Source organism: Aulonocara stuartgranti, assembly GCF_965226115.1.
Source record: "Aulonocara stuartgranti genome assembly, chromosome: 15".
Taxonomy (NCBI): Eukaryota; Metazoa; Chordata; class Actinopteri; order Cichliformes; family Cichlidae; genus Aulonocara; species Aulonocara stuartgranti.
In genome coordinates, this window is record NC_138951.1 from 75,072 (window position 1) to 103,067 (window position 27,996).

The window sequence follows — 27,996 nt, forward strand, 5'->3', positions numbered from 1 at the left end:
TGGTCTTTCAAAACCAAAGCCAGAACAGCACTATCTGTGAGGGAATGTGTCCCGTAACACATCCCCTCCCAACCAAACGCATACGCACTACCCTTAACACACACCCTCTGTTCAGTGTAACTTAGTGTTCATAAGCAATTTGCTCACTCACTTTGACTGGAAATCTGATCGGTGTCTGATAGACATGGAGTGTTGTTTGTTAATTGAAGCAAAGTTAATGGGTTAACAATCATTTTTGTGTAGAGTGCAGCAAAGGTAAGAATGTTTTATTTGTGTATTTCTTTAGATTGTTGTATCTTTTTAAGGAAAATAACAGAGGTGAGCTCTCACTACCACCTGACTGAACTACACACAAGTCTGCCTCTTGTATTAAATTATTGGAGTTAAAAGTTTCTGACATTTCAAATTAAGTTTCATATATTGTAGCCTTTCAGGTTTTATGTTGTCAATGTCTCCATCTGGATATATCAGTTTTAAAAAATGCATATTACCAAAACACTATCCCTGACCTTTGTGGTTCTTAAGATGTTAAATAATCATAGTTTAACATAATCTAAAAAGTCATAAATCCTGTAATAGTTAAACCTTTAAATGTGAATCTCTTTATGTTTCTGCTATAGAAGCCCCCAGCATGCTATGGCTGTCATGAGATACATTACCATTCAGTATCACAATATGCTATTCCTATGATAAGAAACCCTTTAACCTCTGTTTTGTTAACAGGATCTTCCCTTCCACAAGCCAAATAACAGAACTGAAAATACTTTGTGATTTCATCAAGTTGAGTAGAATCACAGTAGGTGAACAAGTTGTGTTTTATATCTATTCAGTTCACTGATTAGTTTAGGTTTTTTTTTTTTAGTTTATAACATGGTTTGGTGCATACATTTCTGTTTCTGGATTTAAAAAAAATGTGTTTTTAAATTATCAATATTTATGATACATTACGATTGCTGAACCAAACACATCGGCCGTGTCTTTGACTCAACAAGAAAATAATGTGGGCATAAGCTATACCGCATCACCGGGCTTTGTGTACACAGTGGTGCTATCCTACCGTTGGTGTGGACAGGAATGAACAGTGCACTGTTAAAAGAAAAACCACCAACTTCTTGTTTGTATTCATAGCCAACATGCAAAATGATGCAAACAGGTTTTTCCTAGCTAAATACAAGCTTCCTGTACTTTGGAATGGAAAGCAGATAGCAGCTGATAAGAGTGTTATGGAAGCTAAAGACAAAAATAGTTCAAGATAGTTTGAGACTCATAGTTAAATATATGGGAGACCCAGTGCTGACACAGTTAATAAAAAGACAAAACTTTATAGTGAGATTTCAATAAGCACATGTAGGAATAGAAACAGGTGAAGTCTTATACTGCATTTCAGCTCAGTATTTTGGTTTTAAAACCTCTACCTTTGCACACTTTTGAATCCGGTGCTTTTACTGGCTTCAGAAAACAGAGTTCTAGCTTAGTGATTATACTTCCCGACACTTTAAGTTCTGACACTTTCAATTGAGTTCCATTTTATTTATAATAGCAAATCACAATAATAGTTGTGAGAGTGTTAATGTCCTTACAAATAGGACCAGTATTTCTTTATGCATCCATGTGCTGTACCTTGGATAAATTGTGTACTTTATGTATGTTCTTCATTGAGTATCTCTCTTCTCAGCTTGTCATAACTTGTGTTTTTTTCCAGGTGATGAAAATGTATTCCAAGGTTTTCATTTTTCTGACCGGAGCTGTGTACATCTACTACCAGGTAGAGAACCCTCTTCAGTCTAATGGGGTACTTTTTTGTATAGGAGTACAGTTTACCAATCAAGGTTCAAGTTAAATGTTAATTATATTTTACTCTTGTGTGTTATATACTAGTTTAATGTAGAAAATTCAACCTGTTTTATTCCAAATCTCAACTCCACAGTATATCCATATATTCACGTTTATAGAGATATGATTTGTGTACTTTAATTTATCTTAACATTGAATTGTTAGTTTTTGAGAATGCGTTATTTTGTCATTTTTCTGGTTTTGCCATTGCAGGTCCTTGCACAAGGTAAGCCAGTAAGGTAAAAAGGAGGAGTTGAAGGTGATCACATTGATTAAGCTAAGTTTATTTAATAATGTATTTTAGTTTATTTTATTAGTAAGCCTTAGGTATTTCACAAGTAATGATGAGAACCAAAATCTACCTTTTACTATCCCAATAAATCTGAATTCCTAAATTGAACACAATAATTCATCATGTAGTTAATATAATTTTTACATTTATTCTATTTCTCAAATACCTCTTCTATTCAAATAAGTTGCTGATCACACAAAATAATAACATATATCAAATCTTATTCCTATTTAAGATATCTACAGCGCTGACATAATGGTGGAGAGTAATGTCACACTGGATGCCCAAACTGTCCTGTCAGCTATCAATTCAACAAACCTCTCACTGAGCAAACAAACAGTACAAATCATAAACACTGAACTGGTAGCAGGTATGTTTCTGGAACATTTTCTTGAATTTGTTGTTAAGTTGTAATTTTTTTGAAGTAGAATAGAATAGCTTTTATAGTCACTGTTACAAGAATAGTGAAAGGCTGTTTGGCATTTTTCCATGTATGTGAAGTACACAATAGCGTAAGTATTTACACAATAACAGACAAATTTACATTTACACAAGAAAGATATGTACAAGTTATACATACACCTGCAAATATACGGATACACCCATACACGCACAAACATACATATATCTATACATATGTATGCATGCGTACATACCATACATACACACACATATATATACATATATATATATACACACACACACATATATACAAACATATATATACATATATATATATATATATATATATATATATATATATATATATAAAACACCCAGCACGCCCCTGCGGGCGGTTTATCCTTCAAGCTCGGGTCCTCTACCAGAGGCCTGGGAGCTTGAGGGTCCTGCGCAGTATCTTAGCTGTTCCCAGGACTGCGCTCTTCTGGACAGAGATCTCCGATGTTATTCCCGGGATCTGCTGGAGCCACTCGCTTAGCTTGGGAGTCACCGCACCTAGTGCTCCGATTACCACGGGGACCACCATTACCTTCACCCTCCACATCCTCTCGAGCTCTATTCTGAGCCCTTGGTATTTCTCCAGCTTCTCGTGTTCCTTCTTCCTGATATTGCTGTCATTCGGAACCGCTACATCGATCACTACGGCCGTCTTCTTCTGTTTGTCTACCACCACTATGTCCGGTTGGTTAGCCACCACCATTTTGTCCGTCTGTATCTGGAAGTCCCACAGGATCTTAGCTCGGTCATTCTCCACCACCCTTGGGGGCATCTCCCATTTTGACCTCGGGACTTCCAGGTTATACTCGGCACAGATGTTCCTGTACACTATGCCGGCCACTTGGTTATGGCGTTCCATGTATGCCTTGCCTGCTAGCATCTTGCACCCTGCTGTTATGTGCTGGATTGTCTCTGGGGCATCTTTACACAGCCTGCACCTGGGGTCTTGCCTGGTGTGATAGACCCCAGCCTCTATGGATCTTGTACTCAGAGCTTGTTCTTGTGCTGCCATGATTAGTGCCTCTGTGCTGTCTTTCAGTCCAGCTTTGTCCAGCCACTGGTAGGATTTCTGGATATCAGCCACCTCCTCTATCTGCCGGTGGTACATACCGTGCAGGGGCCTGTCCTTCCATGATGGTTCCTCGTCTCCCTCCTCTTTCTTGGGTTTCTGCTGCCTGAGGTATTCACTGAGCACTCGGTCAGTTGGGGCCATCTTCCCAATGTATTCTTGGATGTTCCTTGTCTCATCCTGGACTGTGGTGCTGACACTCACCAGTCCCCGGCCCCCTTCCTTCCGCTTAGCGTACAGCCTCAGGGTGCTGGACTTGGGGTGAAACCCTCCATGCATGGTAAGGAGCTTTCTTGTCTTTATGTCAGTGGCTTCTATCTCCTCCTTTGGCCAGCCTATTACCCCAGCAGGGTACCTGATCACGGGCAGGGCGTACGTGTTGATGGCCCGGATCTTGTTCTTACCATTCAGCTGACTCCTCAGGACTTGCCTGACCCTCTGCAGGTACTTGGTGGTTGCAGCCTTTCTAGCGGCCTCTTCATGGTTCCCATTTGCCTGCGGGATCCCCAGGTACTTGTAACTGTCCTCTATGTCTGCAATGTTGCCTTCTGGTAGTTCAATCCCCTCAGTTCTGACTACCTTCCCTCTCTTTGATACCATCCGACTACACTTCTCCAGTCCGAACGACATTCCAATGTCATTGCTGTATAGCCTGGTAGTGTGGATCAGTGAATCGATGTCTCGTTCACTCTTGGCATACAGCTTGATGTCATCCATGTACAGGAGGTGGCTGACAACTGCTCCGTTCCGTAGTCGGTATCCGTAGCCAGTCTTGTTAATGATCTCACTGAGGGGGTTCAGGCCTATGCAGAACAGCAGTGGGGACAGAGCATCTCCTTGGTAGATCCCGCACTTGATGGTGACTTGTGCTATGGGCTTGGAGTTGGCCTCTAGTGTTGTACGCCACATCCCCATTGAGTTCCTGATGAAGGCTCTTAGGGTCCCATTGATCTTGTACAATTCTAGGCATTCCAGTATCCAGCTGTGGGGCATTGAGTCATAGGCCTTCTTGTAATCAATCCAGGCAGTGCACAGGTTGGTCAGTCTGGTCTTGCAGTCTCGGCTGATTGTTCTGTCTACCAGTAGCTGGTGTTTTGCGCCTCTGGTATTCTTGCCAATTCCTTTCTGTGTCCCGCTCATGTATTGACCCATGTGCCTGTTCATCTTAGCCGATATGATGCCTGACAGGAGCTTCCATGTAGTACTGAGGCAGGTTATTGGTCGGTAGTTGGAGGGGACCGGTCCCTTCTTGGGGTCCTTGGGGATCAGGACCGTCCGACCTTCGGTTAGCCATTCCGGGTGTCTCTCGTTAACTAGCAGCTGGTTCATTTGTGCTGCCAGACGCTCGTGGAGTGCAGTCAGCTTCTTCAGCCAGTAGGCGTGAACCATGTCGGGCCCTGGTGCTGTCCAACTCTTCATACTGGAGACCCTTTCTTGGATATCTGCCACTGTGATGGTTACTGGACCCTGTTCAGGGAGGTCGCTGTGGTCTGCCCTCAGATCCTCTAGCCACTGAGCATTGCAAATATGGGTTGCATCCTTCTCCCATATGCGCTTCCAGTATTGCTCCGTCTCCAGCCTTGGTGGTGCTGTTCTCTTATTGTTCCCTTGCCACTGAGAGTACACCTTTGCTGGTTCTGTGGAGAACGGCTGGTTTATTCTCCTGCCTTCTATCTCTCTGGTGTACCTCCTCAAGCGGCTGGCCAAGGCTCTGAGTCTTTGCTTGGCAGTTTCCAAGGCCTCAGGTATGGACAGCTTGCTGTATTTCTTAGGCACCTTATTTGTCGCACCTTGCTGCAACTCCGTTAGTTGGCTAACCTCCCTCCGTGCTACTTTGATCTTGCCCTCTAGCCTCCTTCTCCATGGAGGGTACTGCCCCTTGTGGCTGTTCAACTTGTAGCCAAGCATCTCACTGATCACTGCTGCCGTATTGTAGATCAGCTTGTTAGTGTCGGTAATCGTGGTTGTAGGTATTGCCCGTAGTGCTGCATTAACATCATCTAGCAGACCTTCTGAGGGTACTTCACGTAATCTTGGTAACCGGCTATGGGGGATCCAGGTTTCAAGCTTGGCCATGATCCTATTTTTCAGGTCAGTTCCTCTCGCACTCAACGATCCTTCTCCTATCGCACTTGGGGCTATGTACCCAATCTCGGGTGGGGGTGATGATATCGCCTCCCTGACCTGGCGTCCTGACTCCTCCTTGCCGTAGCATTTGTGTTGTACCTCGTCAATCTCTAGCTGTGAGAGCAGTCCCTTCTTTCGAATGTTGGAACACTGAACTACTAGTTGTTTCGCCGTCATTGTGGATGTTGGGTATCGAAGAATCCATAGGTCCCTCATCCTATTCATGTAGGGACTAGTAAAGCGCTATATATATATATATATATATATATATATATATATATATATATATATATATATATATATAAATGAATAATCTGAGGAGCAGGTGCATTGAGAGGTGCAGTGTGATCAGTGATATTGCACATCGAGTGTGTGTGTGTGTGTGGGGGGTGATATTGCACATTGAGTGGGGGGTGCTGTTGCAACTATAATAAATAAGGTTATAATAAATACAGTTTAGAGAGGTAGGGATGTTGGTTGCATTGAAGTATAAATAGAAATACGGTTTATAAATAAGGTGTAATGGTAAATGGCCTGTATTTATATAGCCCTTTACTAGTCCCTAAGGATCCCAAAGCGCTTTACATATCCAGTCATCCACCCATTCATGCATACATTCACACACTGGTGATGGCAAGCTACATTGTAGCCACAGCCACCCTGGGGCGCACTGACAGAGGCGAGGCTGCCGAACACTGGCGCCACCGGGCCCTCTGACCACCACCAGTAGGCAGCGGGTGAAGTGTCTTGCCCAAGGACACAACGACCGAGACTGTCCAAGCCGGGGCTCGAACCGGCGAACTCCCATCTCTTGAGCCACAATCGCCCCGATAATGTCCATGAGCGTTGGCAGTGCAGTTATCCTCCAATCAGGGTGGAGGTAGGGCATGTTGGACAGCATGTGGGTAAAACTTCTGTTGAGTCTGTTTGTCTTCGACCTGATGGACCTGTAGCATTTACCAGAGGGAAGGGGGGAAAAGTGAGTGTCCAGGATGCATGGGGTCTTTGATGACGATGCTGGCTTTCTGCTGAAGTCTGCCAGTATAAATGTCTCTGAGGGGGGTTAGTGAAGTGCCGATTGCTTGCTGCCCTCACCACCCGCTGCAGTTTCCTCTTGTCCTCTGCGGTGCAGCAGTTGAAACAGAGTGTGCAGAAGTAGGTCAGAAGGCTCTCGATGGTGGAGCAGTAGAAGTTTACTAGCAGTCTCTGGGGTAATTGGGCCTGACGTAGTTCCCTGAGGAAGTATAGCCTTTGTTGTGCTTTTCCTGCCTGGTGGGAAATGTTTATGGACCAGGTAAGGTTGGCCGAGATGTGGACTCCGAGGAACTTAAAGCTTTCTACCCTTTCTACCTCCTCCCCATCAATGTAGAGGGTAGAGTGCCCCGATCGCTTTGTTCTTCTGAAGTCGATTACCATCTCCCTGGTCTTGGCTGTGTTCAGATGCAGGTTGTTGTCGTCACACCATTGCTTCAGATGCTGAACCTCCTCTCTGTAGGCTGAATCATCATTGTTGTAGTCCTATGATGGTGGTGTCGTCAGCAAATTATATGATGGTGTTACTGGTGTGGATTGGAGAACAGTCATGGGTGAAAAGTGAGTATAAGAGGCGATTGAGGACACACCACTGTGGGACACCTACATTCAGAATGAGGGTGGAGGAGGTGTGCTCTCCCATTCTGATGTTCTGGGGTCTGTTGCTCAGAAAGTCCAATATCCAGCTGCACAGTGAGCTGCTGAGTCATGGGTTGCTTAGTTTTTTAACCAGTTTGTGGGGTTGAACTGCATTGAAGGCAGATCTGAAGTCCACCAATAGCATTCCAACATAGGAGTTACTAATGTCCAGGTGTGTGAGGGTTGTGTGAAGAGCTGTTATTATTGCATCCCCAAGTAAATAAAATTGTGTAATCTAACCTTTAAAAAAAAAGGATCATCAGGCTGTGATTACTTAAACATTATCTTCAACATAACAGAGCTGCAGTAATATTAACTGCAATTTGTCTATAACTGATGTTTTTCTTACAAGAGTCAAAACTATTGGACTGGACTCTGTTTTAATAAAAGAATATTACCAATGTGCACTGTTTCAGGTTTTGTCAGGAAGTGCTCATTTGTCAGTTCTACTAAACTCATGTGAGATTACTAGTTTAGATTGATGAATAAATGCACGGAAAAATATATAAGCGCAACACTTGTTTTTGCTCACATTTTTCACGAGCCGAACGCAAACATCTGAAAATTATTCTACATACACAAAAGACCCATGACTCTCAAATATTGTTCTCAAATCTTTATAAATATGTGTTAGTGAGCACTTTTCCTTTACAAAGATAATCCATCCCACCTCACAGGTGTGGCATATCAAGGGGCTGATTAGTAGTGATGTGCAATACCACTGATTTCCTTTCCGATCCGATACCAAGTAATATTCAGGGTGGTATCGACGATACTGATCCGATACCGATACTTTGTACAAAAACTTATTTTATTTATTGTATCTCAAATTATAGCATCATAATGATTACAGGACATCAGATTACTTGTTCTTATCACTTAATAATGCAGAGTTCATCATATAGAAATAAAAAACTGAAGTTGTGCTATTTGAACACCTTGCCTGCCTGCAGCACTAAAGGACTCTGTGAGAGACGTGTGTCTCGCCCTAGCAGCACCTGTCCCTCTCCTCCTCTTCAGTTCGCGTCAAGAATGAGAATGTAGCTCTGTAAACGTCAAATATCTGAGCCGACCGACACATCGTCTTCAAACCCCTGCGGTCTTTCACTACTCGGGTTAAACATGATATATAAGTCACTTTGATAACTTAAAAATGTTATTGTTTGGCTTTTTCAGTGTTTTATTTGTGAGTAAATCGGTTTGGCTGAGATTAAAGTTATTAGATTAAATAAAATTTAACGGGAGGGTTCCTCCGGGGTTTTCACACAGCTAAATAAACGTCGAAAAAGAAAACTAATTAAACAAAGTGTGAGACAGTCCAGAGTTTACGCAAGCACCCGGTTATATTTCAGATAGCAAGGAGCAGACAGCAGAGTTTCACTCCACCGAGGGAGCTCATGACATACTACCCGGCTTTCTTTAGACCGCGAAGCAGCCTCTGAATTTGGACACCACCGCTGTTTCCAACCCGATAATAAAAACGATGACATTTAATGTACTTTATCCGATAAATAAACCCTGTAAAATGTATTTATCACCCCCCAACAGCCCTTTTGAATGTCTCTCTAGTATGGCCACAACACCTCACTTTTTTGCCACATGTATCGCAAACCACGTCTCAGCTGTTTGTGGAGGTAAAATACGTCCGCACATGACTCCAATTACGCTCAGCTGCGCACGCCACGGGGCTGCGAGACATTTATACAGCCGTATTTCGCACATGACTATGAAAGGCGGAAGAGGAAGTAGTTCCTTTGGATGTAGACAATCCGAATGTTATAGTTTCTTTCCACTCTGTTACTGTTAATGATAAACTACAAATTTACTCTAAATTACTAAAATATCAATATTTTAATGTGAGAATCGATTCTAGAACATAAATGACTGGTATCGGAGGAATCGATATTTCAGGATCGAGCCACACATCACTACTGATTAGACAGCATAAATAATGTTCAGTTGTGCCTTAGACTGCCCACAATAACAGGCCACTCTGAAACGTGCACAGTTTTGCTTTATGGGGGGGGGAAATCAGTCAGCGTCTGGTGTGCCCACCATTTGCCTTATGCAGGGCAACACATCTTCGTCGCATAGAGTTGATCAGGTTGTTGATCATGGCCTGTGGAATGTTGATCCACTCCTCTTCGATAGCTGTGTGAAGTTGCTGAATATTGGTAGAAACTGGAACACGCTGTCGTATACACCAATCCAGAGCATCCCAAACATGCTCAATGGGTGACATGTCCAGTGAGTATGCTGGTCATGCAAGAACTGGGATGTTTTCAGCTTCCAGCAATTGTGTACAGATCCTTGCAATATGGGGCCATGCGTTATCATGCTGCAACATGAGGTGATGGTCGTGGATGAGTGGCACAACAATAGGCCTCAGGATCTCGTCACGGTACCTCTGTGCATTCAAAATGCCATCAATAAAATGCACTTGTGTTCATTGTCCATAACATACGCCTGCCCATACCAGAACCCCACCACCACCATGGGCCACCTGATCCACAATGTTGACATCAGCAAACCGCTCACCCACACACGCTGTCTGCCATCTGCCCTAAACAGTAAAAACCGGGACTCATCTGTGAACAAAACACCTCTCCAACGTGCCAGATGCCACTGAATTTGAGTGTTTGTCCACTCAAGTCAGTTACAACGACGAACTGCAGTGAGGTTCAAACCCCAATGAGCACGACAAACATGCAGATAAGCTTCCCTGAGATGGTTTCTGACAGTTTGTGCAGAAATTCTTTGGTTATGCAAACCGATTGTTGCTGCAGCTGTCCGTGTGGCTGGTCTCAGGCAATCCTGGAGGTGAACATGCTGGATGTGAAGGTCCTGGCCTGGTGTGGTTACACATGATCTGCAGTTGTGAGGCCAGTTGGATGTACTGCCAAATTCTCTGAAACGTCTTTGGAGACTAGGGATGGGTATCGTTTAGGTTTTATCCGATACCGGTGCCAAACCGGTACTTTTGAAACGGTGCCGGTGCTCAAACGGTGCTCAAACCGGTGCTTAAAGAATGGAGAACACAAAATTGGTCCCAAAACCTCTCATGTTCAGCTGTTTTTTTGTAAAAAGATAACAAAGTTAGCCTTTTCTGCAGCTATGGGGCATATATGGTATCACTCTTAGCTGGAAGCAGTGCTTAATCAATGGAAAAAACACTTTGTCCAAAAACCTCTCATGTTTATCTGTTTCCCTCTTTTTCTTTGGTCATTTTAGCCTTTTTGGCCAGGGTGAAGGGAGTATCTGCCATCAAACAAGAAGACAGCCGCATGTAGCTATGATAGTGTTTGCTAGTTCACCTCACATGCATTAATGTAATAACGTGGTTAGCCTACGCAACGTAAATTACACATGAACAACATTAAGCTACTCACGCAGAGAAGAACGGCTGCTGCTGCCATCATCATTTCTGCTACACTGGCAGGGCTAGGGGCCAGGACTCTCCTCTTCGGGGTTTTTGGGGGATATTGCTAACTCCGGGTCCGATAACAGGCAACCCACGCACAGTAGATGTGCTCGGTGTGAGGTCTCGCAGCAAGCTATCATACGGCGCATTTCTGGGCTTTTAAAAGAAAACGCTATGCGTCGCCAGGTGTTTCATCGGATTTCAGGTGTTACCTCCTTTGACAGTATCACCTTAAAGCACTTGTTGCAGGCTGCTGAGTCTGCATATTTTGCTGTGAAGTACAGCCAGACTTTTGACCGCTTCGCCTTGGCCATTTTTAATCTGTAGCTCTGCTCTAAAAGAACGCACGTACCTGGCCCCGCCTACTATCCTCGGAAACGTAAAATGATTGGCTAGAATCTTTTTTTTTTTTTTTTTTTTTGATGGTCACTGGTGACTTTAATACACAAAGAAAGCTTAAATCATAAAACTACTGCAGGGTTAAAAAAAAACAACAAAAAAACAACAACAACAGAAAAAACAACAGAAAAAAAAACATAGTAACCCACAAACTAATTATGAGGTCAGACTCCTGCCTGCCATTCTGGCAAGCAGGCAGGAACACAGGACTTGGAAAGTAAGAAATAAACTTGCAAGCAGTTTCATTACTTACTTCCCATGTCCTTTAATCATAATACAAAATAATGCAGGTACAGGAACAAGGAAACCAAATCAACAACTACTCAACAAAAAAAAAACTGCAAGAGAGGACATAACAAAGAGCATACGGAAGCTGAGAATTTAAATACACACCAGATAATTAGGAAGATGGGAAACACCAAGGAAGACAGCTGCAACAAATCAGGAAATGAGACAGGGGAAGTAAAAGCCGATACAAAGCACAGGAAACACAAGACTATCAAAATAACACACACACTCCTAATGCAAACAGAGTTTTTAGGCCTTGGATAGTTTTGTACTGAAACTGCAAGAAAAAACATGGCATGTTTACATACAGATCATTTCAGCATGCCTGTGGAAGTAATGGTGTGTGGTCTGAATTTGCATGAGCATTGCTACAAGCTGCATCTGCAGATTCTGCCAAACCAGAAGTGGGATGTAGATGTGTGTTTAAAAAATTACCTTTAAATGGTCATTTTAGTGATTTTCATTTTCACACTAATTTATAAAAAAAAAAAAGGTAATCGCCCCGGATGGAAAGCAGGTGTGCCGGTAATGGCCCAGCCCAGGGGTGTGGCCACCAGGGCATCCAACACACACACACACACAGACACCTTAGACACAGGACCACGGACCATGACAAGATATTTTTACATTACATGTTGTCTACTGTTGTACTATGAAGGAGAGCAGGTGTCAGTCAAATTTTCCCATACAGTTCTGATGATCCAGAGTGGCCCTAACCCTCAAATAAAAAAAACTAAAAAGAAAAAACTCAGAGAATTAAGAATGTTTTCTTTTATTTCTAGAATGCCTCATTGTTGGAACTGACACGAACTGCAACTGCTCTACAAATTATCTTTGGAGCAATGAAGTGTGCTACAACTACAGCTGCTGCGGGAATGCTACTTGCAAAAAAAACGTATCCTACATCACACCCCTCTGTTCTCCTAAAGTTCAAGGTAGATCTCCTGAAATGTGTAACTCTTTTTTTGTTTGTTTTTTTGTTTATTATTTTTATTTTATTTTTTCTATTCTGTTGATTAATGATATGGAATAAGTTTTAGTGTATACCAGTGTTATAGAGAACTAATGCAAAATTAAACTATTTGCATTAAAATGAGTGTTGAAAGCATTAAAAGTACTTAAAAATAGAAGTACTTTTTTTGCAAATAAACAATATTATTTATTTAAAAAAAAATATATAACAATAGTCAAACATGTCTTTGGTCAAATTTGACAACAGTGTCTGTTTTGTTGAATAGTATTAAGATACTGTTTTGAATTTCCAAAATATTGCCATGAAAAAAGCACCTATGTTACAAATAAATTAATCAAAAACAAAGCATACACTGAAAGTAATGTAACAACTTGAACATTTTGAACAATTACACCTAAATTAAAATGAGAAAATGTACTTGGATTCCAGTTGAAACTAAATTAATATAAACTATAATAAGTGTGGTGTACAAATCTGTTGAATACAGCTATGTTTATCCTTTGCTTTTCACTCTTCTACTTTTTCAAGATTCAAGAGCTTTATTGTCAATACAGTAGTATTCACAGTATACAGTGTACTGAAATGCTGTTCCACCATAAGCCCCCTATGGTGCATTTATAAATATATAAAGAATATATATCCAAGAGATATAAAACTAGGAATTATAAATAAATAACATGCTAAGTTTTGGTAAAAATTAAGGGATAAAAAGGTACTAATTACTAACTATACAATTCTATACAATACTATAATGGTAACTATACAATATTACCTGTACGATAAACAAAGATAAACAAAGACAGGACTGAGAGAATGTGCAGTAGGTATTGAATACCAGTTTCAAGCTATTGTCAGGATATTATTGATGAGACATGACAAAGACGTGTACGAAATGCAAAAATGTAAAGATTTCACCTAAAGAATTTAGGTGTGTGTTCAGAAGTATGTGACTGAGTGTGCAAATGAGAATATTGTTCCCAGGACCAGTTTGTAGTGGATTTGTGGTAGTTTTTGTTGTTTTTGAGTCTTTTGATGATTATTGTAAGGTGTTTGTAGAGGTGTATGTTTATATCAGTCCTTTTGTGGTAGTGAGTTGAGGGCTATGACTGAATGGGGGAAGAAGCTCTTGCAGTGTCTGGTCATTACAGTTTTAATGCTGCGAAACCGTCTGCCAGATGGAAGGAGGGAGAACAGTGCATATGAGGAGTGGAAAGTGTCCTTCACTATGCTGTTCGCACGTCGAATGATGTGTCTGTCATAGAGTTGGGAGATGGATGTGAGAGGGCTTCCAATGATCCTCTCTGCTCTCCTCACTATTTGCTGCTGAGACTTCTTTTCAGCGAGGGTGCATTTCCCGTACCAGATAGTGATGTAGCAGCAGAGGATGCTCTCAATGGTTCCCCAGTAAAATGATGTGAGGATAGGAGGAAGGAGACCGGCCTTCTTCAGTTTCCTAAGAAAGTGAAGACGTTGTTGGGCTTTCTTCATGATGGTGGTGGTGTTCAGGTTCCAGGAGAGGTCAGCTGAGATGTGCACACCGAGGAACTTCACACTGTTGACCATCTCAACAGCAGATCCGTTGATGTGCAGTGGAGTGTGAGCCATTGAGGTCTTCCTGAAGTTAACAACCATCTAAATGTTCAGAAGACTAATGCGAGACAGGTTGTTATTCTGGCTCTTTGTTCTCTGCCTCAAAACATGCAAAGAAGTCATTTAGTTGGTCTGGCAGAGAGGGATCCCTGCTGCATGCTGGAGGTGTTGGCTTGTAGCCCATGATTGTTTGGATGCCCTGCCACATTCGCCGAGTGTCCTTTGTACTTGTGAAATGTGTGTTGATCTTATCTGCATACTGCCGCTTTGCGTCTTTGATGGCCCGTGATACATCTGCTCTGGCTGTAGTGTAAGTTCCTCTATTTTTGGACTTAAAGGCAGAGTCTCTGATTTTCATCAGGTTGCGTGGCTTTGCAGAGAACCAGGGTTTATAGTTTGCAGATCACGGTCTTGGAGACAGTGACATCCTCAATGCATTTGCTGATGTAGCTGGTCACTGAGATTGTGTACTCCTCCAGGTCCACGGTGTCTGAGTATGTAGCAGCTTCTCTAAACATATCCCAGTCTGTGCATTCAAAGCAGTCCCCATGCTGATATGCATGCTTGTCTTTGACAACCAAAATAAAACCCAAAGTAATAACAAACTGTAATATTTACAATGAACACAGTTTTCATCAATGGATCAGTACAGACTGCAGCATGGGATTCAACCAAGACCACAACGGTATGTCTCATCCTCACGTTTGTACTATTCTATAAATAAACTATAAATATAAATATGTTTTCTATTGTTACATAGTACAAAAATATCAACGATGTCATGCTTTTTCTTTTCTTAGCTTCAAAACCAATTTCAAAAGCTGAATGCTATTCAGTATGTGAACGTTACTGGTCCAAGGTACTGTATTTTACAAAGAAATATGTTATATAAGTTACCTTTTTGGTTTTGTGTTTGTTTTTCGTCAATGTTATTTTTTTTTAAACAACATCACTTATTATTGTGACACCACTTATAGTCACCAACTAAACTGTTAGTTATTATAGGTGAGTTTTTTGTAAATGATTCTACCTGAGTTAGCTAATGTCTTCAGGGCTGTTTCAGAGACCTGAGCTTCAAAGCTGATTGGTAGATGGGAAACCCTGAAACCATGCCAAAGAATTCTATGTAAAACTCTCATCATTTCAGTAACTCTGTGCATACCTGATGACTAGTGTCAATAGCTGTTCCCTGGCAATAGAGGGGACAGCACTTGAAAACTGCATTCATTAATTTTCTTTTCTGCATTTCATGGTGCACAAAAGTGATTGCGAAAAAGATTAATCTTAGGATTCCAAAGAGACTGTCCAAATACTTTTTGGAGACCTTGCAATATGTAATATAATGTCGGTTTTAGACACTTTTGGAGACTGACAAAATTTATTAGATATGCACAGTAAATAAAACTTACTGTTTGTACTGTAATGTTTTTTTTATGTCGATAACAAGTTATTTTTCCATCATTCTCTACAGAACCATCTCCACATCCCCATCGCTGCAGTATGTTGACTTTCAGGTAGCTGTCAGTGTCAGAGTGCTGACTAGTAAACTTCAAGACATAGTCAATAATCTTACAAGTCTGCTTACACCTACAGCTATATTTGTGGACACTTTAGGTCAGTAAAAAATTATTTTTACTATTCTTTCAATTCCTGTACAACTTGATCTTCTAATCTATATATTTCTCTGTACCAGAGATTTATGACATTTGTTTGGACCTAAAAATATAGAGTTTGTGTGCTCCAGATATGGAGTTATATTAAGTATCATACCTCTTTTTTTTGGAATGTGCATTATGGGTATTGTGTTTTTGTATATGTTACCCCATATTTCCACACACTAATTCAACTATGACAAAATAAGTAAGCAGTATGGTTCAGAATGAGACTTGTGTTTCCAACAATGCAACAGTCTTTGCTCTTTTGCTTTTATGTCTAAAATGAGCCGTCCAGCTGTTTTTGTTCACACCCCAAGTGTATTTTCTATCCATACATTAGCAACAATGCTTAATGAGTTAGTTTTCATTTTCCAAAGCACATGATCTTTGTTTTGCTTACATTTAATGCAAAGTTAAATGTAACACCCATCCCACATTCTATTGAGAGGGGCCCTGGGTTCCTGTTGTTACTTTTCTACTGATACTCCCTTTTTAATGCTTATGGTATAAAATATGCAATAAAACTATACTATATGGAAATAAACCACACACAAGCAGGTCAATTATAAAGTTAACTCCACTTTAGTGAATAATTGGTTAACAACAACACAAAGGAAAATAAGTAAAATTATTAAAGTTTGATAAACAATGGTAAGCCATCTACCTGAACAGAAACAAAATAATCAAATAATATTGTGGGCCCACACGCACTCTCACCGACACACACACACCTCAAGTGCTACAGTCTTTCTGCTAGCAAACCCCTCGTTGCAGGCCTGAGTCGTGGCTCGGGTGCTTTGGGACCTAAAACAATATGGTCGCTTCACTTGTTGCCAAGTAGTAAAATAAAAAGCACGTGCAAACAACAGTACTCACACCTCCAGGCAGTTCAAGGGGATAGTGGAGGAAACTGGGTCAAGGCTACCAGCAGGCCGCGGCAGCAGCACTCACAGTCGTCGTCTCCACGTGCTATCATGTGAACACATAACTTCAGCACACCAGCAGAAGGGACCTCTCTGACACACCAGCAACACGTCCGTCTCCTCCTACTCACAGTAGAGGACAACAGTTTTCCACTACAGTTAACTACCCGTCAACCCGAAAATACGTCTGTCGCCCTTCTATGAACTCTGCGTTCACTCGACACTGTTGTTCAGCTCTCATCTCTCTCGCTTCCTGCAGAGTGCACTCCCCACTTACTCCCACCCATCTACCAGAGACTACTTCAGGGTTCACTGGAGCTGTAGTACATATCAATAACATTTCAAAAATAATGACATAAACCTCAAAATACAAATAAAAAGGCTGTGCATTTAAGTGACACACATCACATACCTTACAGGCATTTGTATACACATTATTGAACACAGTGAACATTTGCATTTAACTATCAATATAAATGAACTATTTAAATAAATGACCTATTTATATAGCCAGGGCTACATAAAGTTTTCATATCAAACCAAATTTACTCACTTCTTTTTTTAATTAACAGTGTGTGAATGTTTGTGTGAATGGGTGGATGACTGAATGTGTAAAGCGCTTTAAGGTCCTTGGATGGCAGAAAACTTTTTACAGCTTAACCAGGACAAGACTGAAGTTTTAATCGTCGGTCCTGAGGCTCAGAGAGAGAAACTCTTGTCTAAATTAGAAGCATTTTCACTATGTCCTTCGCTACAAGTGAAAAACCTGGGTGTTATTTTTGACTCTGAGCTTGGTTTTATCCCACATGTTAAACATGTAACCAAAATTGGATTTTATCATCTAAAAAATATAGCCAGAGTCCGTCCAATTCTCTCTCGGGCCAACACGGAGATGCTGATGCATGCTTTTATTACCAGTCGCATTGATTACTGTAATGCCCTGCTCTCTGGTCTTCCTAAGAAGAATATTTCAACTTTACAACTTTTGCAAAACTCGGCAGCTCGTGTGCTGACGAAGACCAGAGGGCGGGCCCACATTACACCGGTTTTAGAATCGCTGCACTGGCTCCCCGTGTGTTTCAGGATCGATTTTAAAGTTCTTTTATTGGTTTTTAAATGTCTTAATGGTCTTGGGCCTTCTTATCTCTCAGATCTGCTTTTACCGTATGAACCCTCGCGGACCCTGAGGTCCTCTGGTACTGGCCTTTTGACTGTCCCTAAAGTCAGGACACATACTCACGGAGAGGCAGCTTTTCAGTGGTATGGTCCTCGTCTGTGGAACAGCCTGCCGGAGGAGCTCAGGGCCGCAGAGAACGTACATGTTTTTAAGAACAGGCTCAAGACCCACCTTTTTAATTTAGCTTTCACCTAACGTTTATTTATTTTATGCTTATTTATTCTATCCTGTTATTCTATTATTAATTTAGACTTTACCTAATATTTATTGATTTTATTCTTATTCATTTTTTAATCTTCTTACTCTATTTATATTTATATTTATATTGTATCCTGTTCTTATTTATTTTATCATTTTACCCTGTATATATCATTTTACCCTGTATATATCCTATTGTGTCATATTTCCTCAGAGGGCGCTCTCTGCACCGGGGCTGTGATCGACTGTGGCTGCTGGGTTTCTGGGGGTCCTCTCAGCCTGGCTGGGGGGCTCCTTGGCCTCCCTCCTGCTGTGTGCCCAGCCTGGAGGCTGCGGTCTGTGACCGGCTCCCGGTGCAGACGGCTCTCTGTTATAGTGTTTCCTCACTTGGCTCATGCGAGCCCAGCCCAATTTTTACTCTTTAAGTGTGCGCGTGTGTGTATGTGTGTGTGTGTGGGGGGGGGGGGGGGATATGTGTGTATTCACATCATTTATGTTAATGAGAGTGTGGGGAGTGAGTTGGAGGGTGGGGTGGGCTGCTTTTAACTATGTAAAGCACTTTGTGCTACATTTTTTTGTATGAAAAGTGCTTTATAAATAAAGATTGATTGATTGATTGATTAGGGACTAGTAAAGCGCTTTACAAATACAGGCCATTTACCATTCAGCAAAGCTGCTGTAAACTCTCACTGAAAAACATATATTTCCACAAGTGCAACAAAGTGAGAACACGTAGCATGAGTCTTAAACATTTTATTATTTTTGAGACTCATATGTCATATGAATATTTTATGTTTCGGGCCTAGCACCGGACCTTGAGGAACTCCAGATTGTATATCCATGCAGGTTGATTTGTATTCATTTATATCTACAAATTGCTGTCTCATCACCCAATTCAGCACAAACTATCTAATACCACACTTTTCCAGTTTGTTTAATAATATATTGTGTCAAAAGCATTTTGAGATCTAGAGTCAAAGTCAAAGTCAACTTTATTGTCAATTCTGCCACATGTACAGGACATACAGAGAATAGAAACTTCGTTACTCTCAATCCCTAGATAGAGGTATTCCAACTGCACACTCTTTATTGTCTATAAAATGTTTGAGTTCTTCAGTTAATTCCAGTAATGTCAAATATGTCGATCTGTCTTTTCAGAATCAATAAAACTACATGTGAAAAAATTGGAAAAACAAAACAAAATGAAATATTATGCCCACATATATTTAACCATACCAATTTAGCTGCAGTAACATTAGCTTACCATATCCCCATTATTTGTCTCCATGCCAATTAATTTTAGTTTTCACTAATGCATGGTTATTACAATTTATCTGTCATGATAGGCTGTGTGCAGGCAGGAAGGAAAAAAAGGACCCAAAATGCAGGACACTCAACGATGGGACTGGAACTCAAAACACAGCTTTTATTGCTGGAAAAACCTCATAAAATAAAAGTCACAAAAGCAAAACAAAACTCAACTCAGAACAAAGGAGCTGGAACACAAACACACAGCATTTAGAGGGTACAACGCGGCAAAGGCAAATACAGGGTTTAAATAAATGGCATAGTAATCAGGGAATGAAAAACAGGAGGGAGACAGCTGGGTGAAATTAGGGCTATTGAGTACTTAAAGCGCTGCATACAACATGCCTCATTCACACCATTCATACAATCACTTCTAAGATCAAGTGCAATTTAACCAACATTCACACTCTGATGAATGCATCGGAGAGCAACTTGGGGTTAGTAACTTGCCCAAGGATATTTGGCATGCAGACTGGGGAAGCCAGGACTCGAACCACAAACCTTACAATCAGTAGCTGATCTGCTCTACCACCTGAGCCACAGCCAAGAATCGGAACATAAATCATAATACAGATAAACACCAGAATATAAAAAACAAAAAATGCTGGGTCAAAATGACCCAGAACTGTGACATTATCTATTCTAACCATTCAGTATGAATAAAATAAATGTTCATAAATGTTCCAAAACAATGTTGTTGGCTAAATTTAAAGTTGGATAAGTTTAAAGTGACCTTTTTAGCATTTTTATAATTTATATTTCCATGTATTATCTTAACACAGGAATGGTCATTGTAGAGGCCCCAGGGACTCAAGTTTGCTATCAGTCCACGCCACAACTTGCATGCAAACTTGAGGAGGCCACAGACAGCGCAGGCTGGAATCTAACCACAGGGAATCAGCGCTTTGAGCTCTACGACGGCAGTGTGGTCCAGCTGAATACGACCTGTAGCACAAATACCTTCCAATCTTGTATTGGTGTTACCCTCAACAAGGTGACAGGCACTTGGGAAGGCAAGTGTTTACACTTTTTTCTTGATTAGAGATAAAACATCTCTGATATGAAATCAGTATACAAAATACACTTAGTTATAAACTCACACTAACAAGATAGTATAATGAATTAATCCTGTGAAGCACTTCCTCTAAACAGGTTTGAATATTTATTTTCTTTTTTGTGATCGATATTTTATTGATTTTCAACAGGGATGAGGGGACAGGTCAAAAAAACTGGTTTGATCCTTTGTGTGGGTAGCACAATGGCACAATGGATTTAAACTGTTTGATCAGCTCTGCTCTGAACCTGTTCATAACAAATAAGAATCTGATTTTTTATAAACTTGCATTGTAATATTTTTGACATATATTGTTTATACTCTCAGCGCTGTTTCCACTATGGTCAGTAATATGGCAACTGGTGGCTCAGCTCCTGTCATTTCCTGCATGTGTTGTTAACTGAAATGTCAATTAATGTGTAAAGGGCCAACCCTCCATTATAATTGTAACTGTCTTATGTTCCCTGCAGGCACATATGAGTGTGGATTTACCATTGGGTCAATCAGGCACATAGGCAGGACTAATCTGAGTGTGGCCCTCCTACCTGATACAATTACCCTGAGTAGCATGCCTCTTACTGTGGACTGTTCAGAAAATCCGCAAAGTGTAAGCATTACCGTCAGTGCCATAACCCCAGCAAGCAATACAACCTATGCCATTTCGTGGAGCTACAATGGTGAAGTGTCTCCTGATGTAAAAATGACAAGTAAGATTTTTTCCTTGAATTTTCAGTATTCTAACAGAAACAAATACATAGTTGTTTTTTTTGTTGTTGTTGTTTATTTATGTCATTAAAAACACTCAGATTAATCAGTAATGCAAAATATGTGTAAAGCTTACTGCACAAAATCTTTATTCACTTAAAAAAAATGTCATCTTCTGTTACAGCTTCAAGCAGTTACATCAACTACACATTCAATCCTGCCATCCTCTGCAAACAAACGATTAAACCATATGTTAATATCAGTTTTAAGAATGTAATCGGTCAAATTAAAAGTGCACAATTGAACATCCCAGTTATCTATGGTAAGGATTCTTTAAATTGTCTATTATTTTAAATACGTTTAAAGGGGCCTTATTATGCTCATTCCAGCTCCAGATTTCTATTCTACTATTATGCCAGGGGCTGGTGCAATCTTGTCTGAAAAACAGTTCCAATAATACCACCTTTCTTTTAAGCCAACTTTCAACTGACTGGCTACCCAATATTCAGCAATATATGCCTGAAATGTATAATGGGTCTACTTTAATCTGTTTATTGTAAATTTCATGTGTAGTATAATGACATATTCTCAGGCTTTAGAATTGCATATGTTTGCAAAGGCCTATGCTGCACCAGCTAATGATATAAATATAATTAATAATATTATTTTCTTTTTCCTAATGTTTTTTTTTTTTTTTTATTATTAAGCTGGGAAGCCATTTTGTAAAGAGGAGCTACTGGATAAAGATACATGGCCAAAAACCCCAGCTGGAGACACAGTGATTATTCGAACATGCCCAGCAGGCACGGTTGGCTATAAGTCCCGACCTTGTAACGGCCCAGCCTGGCAGCCAGTGTTCTCAAGCTGCGTCAGTGAACAATTGAACAAAATTTCAAATGCAGCTGAAGTGAGTGTGTCTTTATTTGTCATTACAATAATACGTTTTTGTTTGCTCTCGTTTGCATTTGTGTATGTGTTTCAGTATTTTTAGTTTCTGAAACTGCAATGATAAAGGTTTGTAAATTTTCATCTTAGTTCACCTTGACTTTAAAGTTCATACTCTCAGCTCTCTGCTGAGGCTAGGTCTCAGTCACACAGGCCTAGAGACTGGTCGGTGACCACTAGTTGCTACGGAAAAAGTGTATTCCAGTATTAAGTAGTAACTGGAAGTTTGCTGACGGAAGCTAGAGTGAATTGCTTTAGTCACCAGCAGGTTCCCACAATAACCAGTGGTTTACAGAATAGATGCTAACTTGGCTCCAAATACACTTACACAAACCAGAAACTGATAAAGTATTCCTTACTAATGCAACCAATACATTTCAACTCAGTCTTCAGTTTACTGTTTGCATCATACTGTCACTACGACTAAGAGAATAAAATGGTGAGTGTTTGACAGACAAGTTGGCATTTTTCATGTAAACTACAGATATCTGCTGGCAACTAATCACGAAGAGGTTTTTGTTGCAATTTGTTACCATTTTCACCCAACATTATAAGTAAAATTTAATAAACTCCAAAACTAAGCTATATAGATCATACCATTTAGAAGGAGTATGGTCAAATCTGGAGCGATTTCAATTACACAGCGTAGCATATTGCATATGTAAAACTACTGCTTTGTTTAATGTTTTGCATGTAACCCATACAAATCCAAATGTAAAAGTATGTCAAGACTTTAAAATAAAGTGTCTGTTGTGCTTACTGTTGTGAACTATAAAATAGAATTATAGGATTTTTCTTTTCTTTACACACTAATTCCTTTATCTAGGCCTTCCTGAAGGGACTAGGGGCCACCACGGAGGTGGCCAAGAATATATTTGAAGGGCTAAAGAACAGCTCTACATTAAGTTCTGGATCTGGTGAAAGTATTGCTGACATTAGCGCCTCCATCGGTGTTCTAAATATGATGGCCAACGCATCAAACACAACTGTGTTGGGAGAGGATATCTTTCCTGTAAGCACATCTACCTTTTCTGTTATACATACATAGTTCTGAATATAAAAGTTCAGACTTCATTTTAGAAGTAGAAATTCAAATAATCCTCAACATATACTCATTCTACATTCTACTACTCATGTCACGTCAAGATAGTTAGAGGAATAATACCAATAATACAACACAATGGAAATAAGTCAATAAAAATGTACAAGTACCTATTCTGCAGGAAAAAATGTCCACCAACTGTATAATATGGATTAATATGGCAGATTATCAGTTTCATCAGTTTAAATATGTTACATTTTCTTTAATCTACAGTAAGACCTTTAAGAAATAATAGAATAACAAAAGAATTGCTAAAATAATGTCCTTCACGACTCTGTGATGCAGCTAACTGTCAATACAGCAACATATAACTCTTTCTAAACATGTTACTTGTTCTGTTACTAATTAGCTAACATAAATGATGTAAGTCTATTAGCAACAACTAACCAAAACAGGGCTCTGTAGTGGAAATGACCCTTTATACATGTAGTTTCTCTTCCACTTTAAATTTCAACAACAGACCATGCAGTACTTAAAGATCCTTGACTGTACACCCAAGCGGATTACGCCTGAATAGGGGTCCTAGCATCAACTGAGAAAGTGTGAAAAGTCACTGTTCAGTCAAATAAATTTTTTAAGTTTATTTTCTATTTTACTGTCTTTCAGGATTTTGTTAGTGCAGCAAGCAATATGTTGAATGGCACCTGGAGTGGGGTAAATGACACAATTCGTTATAAAATGTCATCAAACTACCTAGAGTCTGTGGAAGGTCTAGTGAAGAACATTAAGGTCAACCAGAGCAACGGAATCAACAGTACAAATCTAGACCTTACATTCTGTCGAAGTAATGACTGTAATATGTCTGTGTTTGACATTGGTGTGAATATGAACAAGACCAATGGAATACTGAAAACTGTAGCTGTGAAAAATCTAATGAGTAAATTAAATAACAGCTTTAATGGCATACAACCTGAACGTACCGACCTCATATTATCAGCCACACTGGACAATAATAGTGATTCAACTATACAAATTAGACTGGACTTCCCCAGTGGGAAAACCAACCCCACTCAACCTCACTGTGTCTTCTGGAACACCACAAGGAATCAATGGTCAGATGAAGGATGCAATATCAGCATTTCTGATAAAAACCACACAATATGTGAGTGCAACCACCTAACTGCATTCTCTGTCCTAATGTCCAAGGGTGATGGAGGAAAACCAGATCCTATCCTTGAACTTATTTCAAATATTGGCCTTGGTGTGTCCATTTGCTCCTTGGTGATCTTTCTCATCATTGAATCTCTGGTGTGGTCAGCTGTGGTCAAGACTAACCTTTCTCATTTTCGGCACACAGCTATAGTGAACATTGCCACATTCCTCTTGCTTGCAGATTGCAGTTTCTTGGCTTCTAGCAATCCCAAGACTTTAACTGACAGCTGGTGTCTAGTACTGACCATATGCAAACACCTCTTTTTCTTGGCTATGTTCTGCTGGATGCTGTGCCTGAGCATCATGCTTGTCCACCAGCTCATCTTTGTCTTCAGCCCACTGAGGAAAAGAGTTTTCATGTTCCTCTCCAGCATTTTAGGCTATGTTTGCCCAATCCTAATGGTGGGATCCAGCTATGTGTACTGCAAATACACCAACCAGGACTACTACGACAGCAAAACATGCTGGCTAGTTTATGTAAAACTCTTGGTTGGCTCCATGCATGCTTTTCTCCTGCCTGTGGGAACCATTGTTTTGGCAAATCTCTTTTCCATGATTGTTGTCATCGTTACACTGATGAAGACCTCAGTCCCTGACAGCAGCAAGGCCGATGACAAGGAAACGGCAAAAGGCATCCTCAAAGTGGTGATTGTTCTAACACCTGTCTTTGGAGTGACATGGATTGTTGGCTTCATTCAACTCATCATGTCTGATAGCCCCATCTATAACGTTATCACCTACATTTTCACCATCCTTAATACCTTCCAGGTAATTTGAATGCACAGTTAGCACATACCAAGCAAATTTAGGTAATAATTATTTCAAAAAATGTATTTGATGATCTAAAACATTCACAAATATGAATAAGAAAATCAACAATGGACAAATCTCCATTTCCCTCTATTATAGTTTATAAATTATAATTGTCTTTTTTTATAATTCTTTTTCTTTAAAAGTTATATTTTTTTGCTTTTCATTGTTGATCAATTGTAGAAGTAACATATTTTAAAACATTCATTATTTCATTGTTTAAAAGTAAAAATAAAGCCATGTATTAAAGTTGAGTTAATTATCAATATCCAAGTTTCTGATGATGATCAGAAAACTTCATTCAATGGCAATGCACAGATCTAACTTTCCCATTGGCATATAACTCCCTTAAACTCTTGTCTCTGCTGATAAAAACTGCAAACCTGATTCAAAAGGAAAACCATTGTGTCTTTTTAGACATGTTACGTATTTTTTCTCTCTTCCAGGGTTTTTTTATTTTGATCACAGGGTGTTTTGCAGAGCAGAAGGTAGGTTTAATCATTTTAGTGGAACAGATATCACTCTAGATATATTTATAAAAAAAAAAAATTGATGGTTAGAAGAAAGTGTTTAGTATTTGCCATGTACTTAATGTATTAAACAATTTGTCTACATTGTTACTATCAGGTCAGAGAGGAACTGTTCAAGCTCATAACTGTAAGCACAACAATGAGATACATACAGAATTGCCTGATAAAGTGATAGAAACATGGTTGATAATACTTCTGGTCTCTTCCCTCAGGGAAAATCAAAAGGAAATGACAGCACAAAGAAATTCACTTCAACTACGTACACAAAAGACCACTGAAGATGTAGGTCAGTTCTATCTATTGTCCTTAACAATATTCCTTTAATAATGCCAAATTTCTATCTTGAAACTTGGTAGCCCACTGAACTGATCAATCCTGAGTGATGAGAGATCCTTCAGTAACTAAACTCGCATTTTCAGGGTTATATCTATTAACTGTTGATGGCTGCTGTAAACCACCACACAAATACAAGTTGTTTTGTGTTTACAAAGTAATCTATAACAAGGCTGAGTAGCAGGGTTGCACTTGTACTCCGGTGGAACGGCATAGGTTGTGTAATATCAACATACTAGCATGCTTAAAATGATAACGTTGGTGTTTAGCAGATATCATGTTTAGGGATAAGGGATAAGGTAATTACAAATAATTGCAACAATTTAGCCAAGAAAGAAATTGTAATTTTGCCTTGATTATGTTGGATGATAAACATTTCATGGATTGCCAAAGTTATGAACCCTGTTTATTTGCTTTATCTACAGTGTGGAAAAGACACATTTCTCAAGGTTTTGCTTTTTTTTAAGCAGCAGAAATTGACATTTTGATTTCTGGGTAACCCAAACTGAATAAAATGAGTTATTAAACCATGGTCACACTGAACCTGTTGAAACAATATGAATACTTGTTTTCTGCTGGTTTTGTGATCACAATTTGAATGTTGTGCTGTTTTTCACGAGGCTCTCGTGTCAAACAGTTATAGTACCCATATGGTCAGCATTAATTACTTCTTCACCACATGGAAGCAGAAATGATCTTTTGTGAATTAAAGTTGAGTCTTAAAAGTTTTATTTTTTTGCTTTTCAGACTGTGAATCCTGAACTAACAACTCGCCTGTCCAACTACCCCTCTACAGGAGAATACAGTTAGCATTAAGTTAGTATGTAGTTCATTGACATTTACAGTGCGTTGTTTAAGGAGATTTAACTAAATGTTGTTTATAATCATATCATTATCTATAGTTATATGTAGTTTTCCTAAAAAGCAATAGAACCCCTGTCTAGTTATTATTTATGACCAATTAGAAGTGCATGACAGTGTCTTTATCTCCAGAGACCCTGCCTTTCTTATTTATTCTTATTTTGCCATGTAACTGATGTTTCTTGACTGTAACACATATACAGGACAATAACAGCAAACAGGACGAAGAATGCACTTCAGCTGCATTGACAGATAGTGTAAAACATGGCTGTACCTGCCAGATGTAAAAGTGAGGCTTGTCTTATACTTTTGTTTGCAGTCATTACTAAATGCCGTCCTTGACATAAATGACAGCCTGAATGGCAAGGGTTAGGGTTTCAGTGACTCGTTTCCAGTCATCTTGGAAATCTAGGTCATTCTTCTTGCCAGAAAAGAGAATTTCCCACGATATCTACATCAACACAAGTTTCATGGTCAGTTCTACCCTTCACTCTTCACATCAGGTTTCAAAACACCAAAATGCCACTCAAAAGAATTATCTTAAAGCTTCAAATGAGATTTCAGGAACCAGCGGGTAACATTGAACATCTTTTATACTGTCTTTGGCTGAAGTGAATCTGGTAGTGAGTTTGAAAATTGTGTTTGCTAGCAATAACCAAAAAATGTAGCATACTATACCTTTAAATAGAGCATTGTTGTCAATGATTAGCGCTAAGGTTCCGATGATATTTGTACATGACACATAGTACTTCTAGCTATTCTTCTTGCTATTATTATTAGCTAAGGTTGGTAGATTTTGTCAGTTATCTTTGTAGATGCAAAAATCATTTGTTTTCTTCCATTCCAAGTAAAATTAAAGATAACTAACTGTGTACATCTTCGACTTAACTGGATTTTGGATATTAAGTAGACCAAGAGTGCAAGTGCTCACTGTGCATAGAACAAAGTAAATGCTTTAACAAGTCCGGACTTGTTTAATGGTTGTATTTAAGATGAATTACTGTATATTTAAATTTATGTTTGGCGTGAACTATAACCTGTATACTATCCCTGTGTGGCCACTGTATGTATCTGAAATCTGTTCAAATAAAAATAAATAACATTCTTTTTTTGTTGTGAAA

General features: G+C 39.7%; 1 protein-coding gene across 2 annotated transcripts; it reads left to right on the forward strand.

Moving 5' to 3' along the window:
• The first annotated feature begins 162 nt into the window (after positions 1-162).
• On the forward strand, positions 163-27,996 carry adgrf3b (adhesion G protein-coupled receptor F3b). 2 transcript variants are annotated; one of them, XM_082504344.1, is made up of 19 exons: positions 163-255; positions 724-796; positions 1,703-1,765; positions 2,047-2,059; positions 2,361-2,495; positions 12,342-12,494; positions 14,752-14,807; positions 14,923-14,981; positions 15,594-15,736; positions 20,166-20,396; positions 20,908-21,144; positions 21,327-21,464; positions 21,850-22,049; positions 22,914-23,099; positions 23,796-25,109; positions 25,598-25,639; positions 25,779-25,808; positions 25,894-25,967; positions 26,762-27,996. In XM_082504344.1, the coding sequence occupies exons 3-18, from the start codon at positions 1,706-1,708 to the stop codon at positions 25,957-25,959; spliced, it is 3,063 nt and encodes a 1,020-aa protein (XP_082360470.1). In that variant the 5' UTR covers positions 163-255; positions 724-796; positions 1,703-1,705; the 3' UTR covers positions 25,960-25,967; positions 26,762-27,996. The 2 variants fall into 2 exon arrangements, with proteins under 2 accessions (XP_082360470.1, XP_082360471.1); XM_082504345.1 differs by having other exon boundaries at positions 25,894-25,963.